Here is a 5324-nt window from a genome sequence, read left to right as displayed (position 1 = left end):
GGTTAGCAGGCTAGCAGATGGGCATTCAGGGGACGTTGCGACGGAGGAGCCTTTTGGAAAAAAAACCTCGGGCAGATTACGTCGGTAGTCCAGTCGTGATGGATCGGCGGGGCTGCGTATCGGCAATAAAAGGGGTCCAGGTAAATTGGCAAAATAGGTATTGTAGCCCAAGTAGTGGCTGATGGACCTCTTCAGCTAGCCGGGAGATGGGCCTAGCATAGACTAGCTCCAGGCTGATTGGTGCTTGCTTCGGGACAGAGACGTTAGCCAGGAGAAGCCAATCGGATAGCAGCTAGCTAGCTGCGATGATCCAGGTGAAGAGGTGCAGAGCTTGCGGTAGGAATCCGGAGAAAAAGAAGTCCGATAAGCTCTGTGTTGAATCACGCTGTGCAGACTGGCAGGAGTTGTCCGGGCTAAAGGTTAGCGGATGACCGCTAGCAGTGGCTAGCTGACTACTAGCTAAAACATATTAAGTATACTGAACAAAAATATCAGCGTAACAATTTCAACGTTTTTACTGAGTTACAGTTCATATAAGGAAATAAGTCAATTTAAATAAATTGATTAGGCCCTAGTCTATTGATTTCACATGTAGCCATGGGTGGTCCTGGGAGGGCATAGGACCACCAACACAGCAGGCAGGCCCACGCACTGGGGAGCCATGCCCAGCCAATCAGAATGAGTTTTTCCCCATGAAAGGGCTTTATTACAGACAGAAATACTCCTCAGCTTTTTGTGGTTATGGAACATTTTTAGGATTTTTTATTACAGATCATGAAACATGGGACCAACACTTTACATGTTGCGCTTATATTTTAGTTAAATGTATATTTGTTCTTTGTCACTTATTCTAAGTATTTAATACTTAGTATTTCATATTTTTTTGTGGTCCACTTAAAGGATTGCTGCAGATCGTGAGTTATTTATTTTCCTATTCCTATTGCCAATATTTCTGTTTTTTTCCTCATACATTTTATATCCTGAGATTTGGGACCAACACTTTACATGTTGCATTGTTATTTTTGTTCTGTGTAGTTGAAAAGTTGTTAATTAGCTGAAATGCTAAAGTTATCCGTGATGAGATTCGAACTCGTGACCAACCCACCCCACATTTGTTTTTTTGACTGTCTTATGTAGCAATACCAAATGTATCATATCATACTTATTTGAGTGTCCTGAATTTACAATTACTATGTTACGTCTTGTCTATGAGACCGGGCTGTATCTCCAGGTTCTGTGGAGCCGTCTATGAGACCGGGCTGTCTCTCCAGGTTCTGTGGAGCCGTCTATGAGACCGGGCTGTCTCTCCAGGTTCTGTGGAGCCGTCTATGAGACCGGGCTATCTCTCCAGGTTCTGTGGAGCCGTCTATGAGACCGGGCTGTCTCTCCAGGTTCTGTGGAGCCGTCTATGAGACCGGGCTATCTCTCCAGGTTCTGTGGAGCCGTCTATGAGACCGGGCTGTCTCTCCAGGTTCTGTGGAGCCGTCTATGAGACCGGGCTGTCTCTCCAGGTTCTGTGGAGCTATCAGAGAGAACAGCCTCAATCGGGATCGCACCCATTCATGTTAGATTTGGACTATGTAATGTTTATCTTTGAAAGTGATAGCTCGTCAAAGTGTCGGGGGAGTGGAAGTAATCGTTATCTCTGCAGCCTCAGTTGATCTGTGATCAAAGTACGTCCATACAGGGTACTAGTGCTCTCCAGACAGTTGTTCTTGTTCGTGGAGTCACGCTATAAACACTTTTTTTGGGGGGAAAAACTACAGAAAATGTTGCAGGGATGAAGCAGGAAAAGAGTCAACACAAGGAGTTCCTGGAGAATATCAGTGTTCTGAAATGGATATGTAGCTTTGTCCTGTTAGGTCCGGCTTGTATTGGATTGATGATGTACCTTCTGTTGACCTCTCTGTGGCCGCTGCCTGTTCTCTACTTCGTGTGGCAGTTGACGGACTGGCACACACCTGAAAGAGGGGGTAGGAGAAGTGCATTTGTGAGAAACTGGAAAGTGTGGAAGCACGTTAGGGACTACTTTCCAATGAAGTTAGTGAAAACGGCGGAGTTGAACCCAAACAAGAACTACATCTTAGGGTGTCATCCTCATGGGGTGTTCAGTATCGGAGCCTTTGCCTCTTTCAGCACCGAGGCCTGTGGCTTTATGGACCTCTTTCCCGGGGTGCGCTCCTGCCTCTGCATCCTGGGTGGCCTCTTCAAGATCCCCCTCTACAGGGAATATGCCATGGCCACAGGTTGTTGTCCAGTCAGCAAGCCCAGTCTTGCGCACCTTCTGTCTAAAAGTGGACAAGGCAATGCGGTGGTGATTGTGATAGGGGGCGCTGCTGAGTCACTGTTGAGCCTGCCTGGGGTCAACACTGTGGTTATGAAACAGAGGAAAGGCTTCGTCCGCGTGGCCCTGGAGTTTGGGGCTGACCTGGTGCCCGTCTACTCGTATGGGGAGAACAATATGTTCCACCAGGTGATCTTCCCAGAGGGGAGTGTGGGCTGGAGGTTACAGCAACTCTTTAAGAAGATCATGAGCTTTTCCCCGTGTCTGTTTGTAGGTGAACGCTGGTTCTGGATGCCTTACCACTGCCCGGTCACCACTGTAGTGGGTAGTCCTATCCCAGTGCCCAAGAGGCTTTCTCCCACTCAAGAGGAGGTGGACCACTATCATGGCCTATACATGGAATCCCTGGCCAAGCTCTTCAATGAACACAAGACCAGCTGTGGACTCTCAGACAGCCACGAGCTACGGATCGTATAGACCAATCATTTAAACTGCTCCCCACGAGGACATAGTGAATGATACTGTAGTCTATTGATCTCCACAGTGAGAATACTTCAATCCACACATTCCAACTAGAGGATCTGATCCAGACAGGTCACAATCATTGATCCCTGGATTACCCAAGATGCCTGGCGAATAGCTTCTGACTGTATTTACTGTAAGAATCAACACAAATCTCACGTAATTTGGCCAGGTGCTTGTTTACGTAATCTGTCCTTGTGATATAATTTTTGAATCACTTTTTTTTAAAGACTACAATGGAACAGCGCACGTGATTTATACTCTCCATTTCATAAAAAAACAAAAAACAACAGTGATTGATTGTGTGACTAAGGATTTATAAAGAAATATACTGGGCGGCCATGTTGAGTACAATCAGACTTTGTAGTTACCAGCAGCAATCTGAGTGAAGGTTATCAGGGAGTTTATCAGGGATCTTATTAACAGTCTTTCATGTATAATAACTCAAACCTTTTTGAATAAGTTGCGCACTAGAATAATATATTGAAAAGTATGACTTTCTATTTCAATAAATTTGACTTGTGGTGAGGTTCAGTTTTGACCAGTTTAATTTATTTATTTTAAGAAAGAGAACACACTCTGCCTCACCAACTACCATGACAATACAACGGAACCACACACACACACACACACACACACACACACACACACACACACACACACACACACACACACACACTATTTTTTTTAAATAGACAAAAAAAACATCCTTGCCACCTGATACATCGTTAAAATCGAATATCCCTTTGCATTTTTAAATTATTTTTTTGATCTCACCATTGTTCACTTACATTTAGCAGCTCTAATTACCTTTGGGTGGCCTAGATTTCCTCCATCTCAGTGTGTGTGTGTGTGTGTGTGTGTGTGTGTGTGTGTGTGTCTTAGATACCTTAGCCAAACAGTTTAAACCAGTTCCATGCATAGTAACATAATTACTCCAACCATTTGCACAACACAGTAACACAATGCTGGGAATTCATCAAACACCCCACCGCCTCAGGAAAGGACCATTTCTTGTTTTTAGATCCATAATTTATTAGTGTCATTGAGATATCTCACAGTAATTATCTAAGTCCTTTACCCTGTTACCGGAGCATGTACAAGACACTGGTCTTCTCTGAAGGAGTGTATTCCTTCACATCGGGAACGCAGTTGATATGGGGGATGTGTGTGTGTGTCTGGGTGGGTGTTGGTGTGCCAAGAAGATAAGTGAGGTGTGTGCGTGTGAGAGACAGGAGTTGAGTCAAACATAATTAGGACTGGGCTGTGATGACAGAGACAGTCTAACCAGTTGAGCTCTGACCTGCCGGCTGGTTGCACTGAGAGGGAAATGATTCTCGGGCAGAAACAGACTGCTGTCTGGGCTTGGGCGGTATCCAGATTGTCATACCTTTATACCGACCTTGTGCCATACCGTGATATTCAGTAATACCGGCACTGAGCACAAGGGGCGCTGTTTCCAAACCTCACTGTTAGCAATGCTAACAAGTACATGTAAAATCCCATAGAGAATGCTAACTAAATGCTAACGAGCGCATTGCAAACATTTTGTACAGTTTCTGACCTAAACCACACAAGTAACTAAAAAATGCTAGCTAGATAGCTAACAAACTACTAAATTAGCAAACCAAATGCAGAACTGCTGAGCATTTAGCACATTTTAGACAGTTAACGTAATAGTTCTAAGATATCTATCTGGTAAATATCTAATAAATCAAATACTGTAAATCAAATCAAATAAATAATAATACATAAATAAATAAATAAAATAATACTGCACAGTTTCCTAAGGACTAGAAGCGAAGCTGCCATCTCTATCGGCGTCATCTTGTATTCTAAAACTAGATCACTTGCGCGTGTTGCACAACAGTGAATGACTCACAAGGCGCCGGTCACTCATCGTTGTGTGCTTGTAAACAAACACCATATGACACGTGACTGGGGACTACCATAAACTTCATAATAATGTGACAGGTGAAATGAAGAAAGCAATTTTCTTTTATCTCCTAACGTATTGCACAATTTGACTGCAGGCACCTACTTAAAAAGTAGCTACAAATATTCAACGGTATTGACTGTATTAAAAAAAATGTAAAATATATTTACAAATACCCCGGTATACGGTATATACGGTATACGGCCAAGCCTACTGCTGTCATCACATACTGTAGAACTTCAACCCTCTGTTATAGAGCCTACCTTATGCTGTCGTAAGCCTGACTTAACAGAACCCTCTGTTATAGAGCCTACCTTATGCTGTCGTTAGCCTGACTTAACAGAACCCTCTGTCATAGAGCCTACCTTATGCTGTCGTAAGCCTGACTTAACAGAACCCTCTGTCATAGAGCCTACCTTATGCTGTCGTTAGCCTGACTTAACAGAACCCTCTGTCATAGAGCCTACCTTATGCTGTCGTTAGCCTGCCTTAACAGAACCCTCTGTCATAGAGCCTACCTTATGCTGTCGTAAGCCTGACTTAACAGAACCCTCTGTCATAGAGCCTACCTTATGCTGTCGT

At 43.9% G+C, this 5324-nt stretch overlaps 1 protein-coding gene across 1 annotated transcript; it reads left to right on the top strand.

Moving 5' to 3' along the window:
- Positions 1 to 1622: 1622 nt before the first annotated feature.
- On the top strand, positions 1623 to 3340 carry LOC120041785 (diacylglycerol O-acyltransferase 2-like). The gene has a single exon (XM_038986648.1). It carries the CDS (start codon positions 1781 to 1783, stop codon positions 2759 to 2761), a length of 981 nt encoding a protein of 326 aa, XP_038842576.1. The 5' UTR covers positions 1623 to 1780; the 3' UTR covers positions 2762 to 3340.
- Positions 3341 to 5324: the final 1984 nt, after the last annotated feature.

The sequence above is a fragment of the Salvelinus namaycush genome, unplaced genomic scaffold (assembly GCF_016432855.1).
Source record: "Salvelinus namaycush isolate Seneca unplaced genomic scaffold, SaNama_1.0 Scaffold541, whole genome shotgun sequence".
NCBI lineage: Eukaryota > Metazoa > Chordata > Actinopteri > Salmoniformes > Salmonidae > Salvelinus > Salvelinus namaycush.
This window is presented reverse-complemented; position numbering and strand designations above follow the sequence as displayed.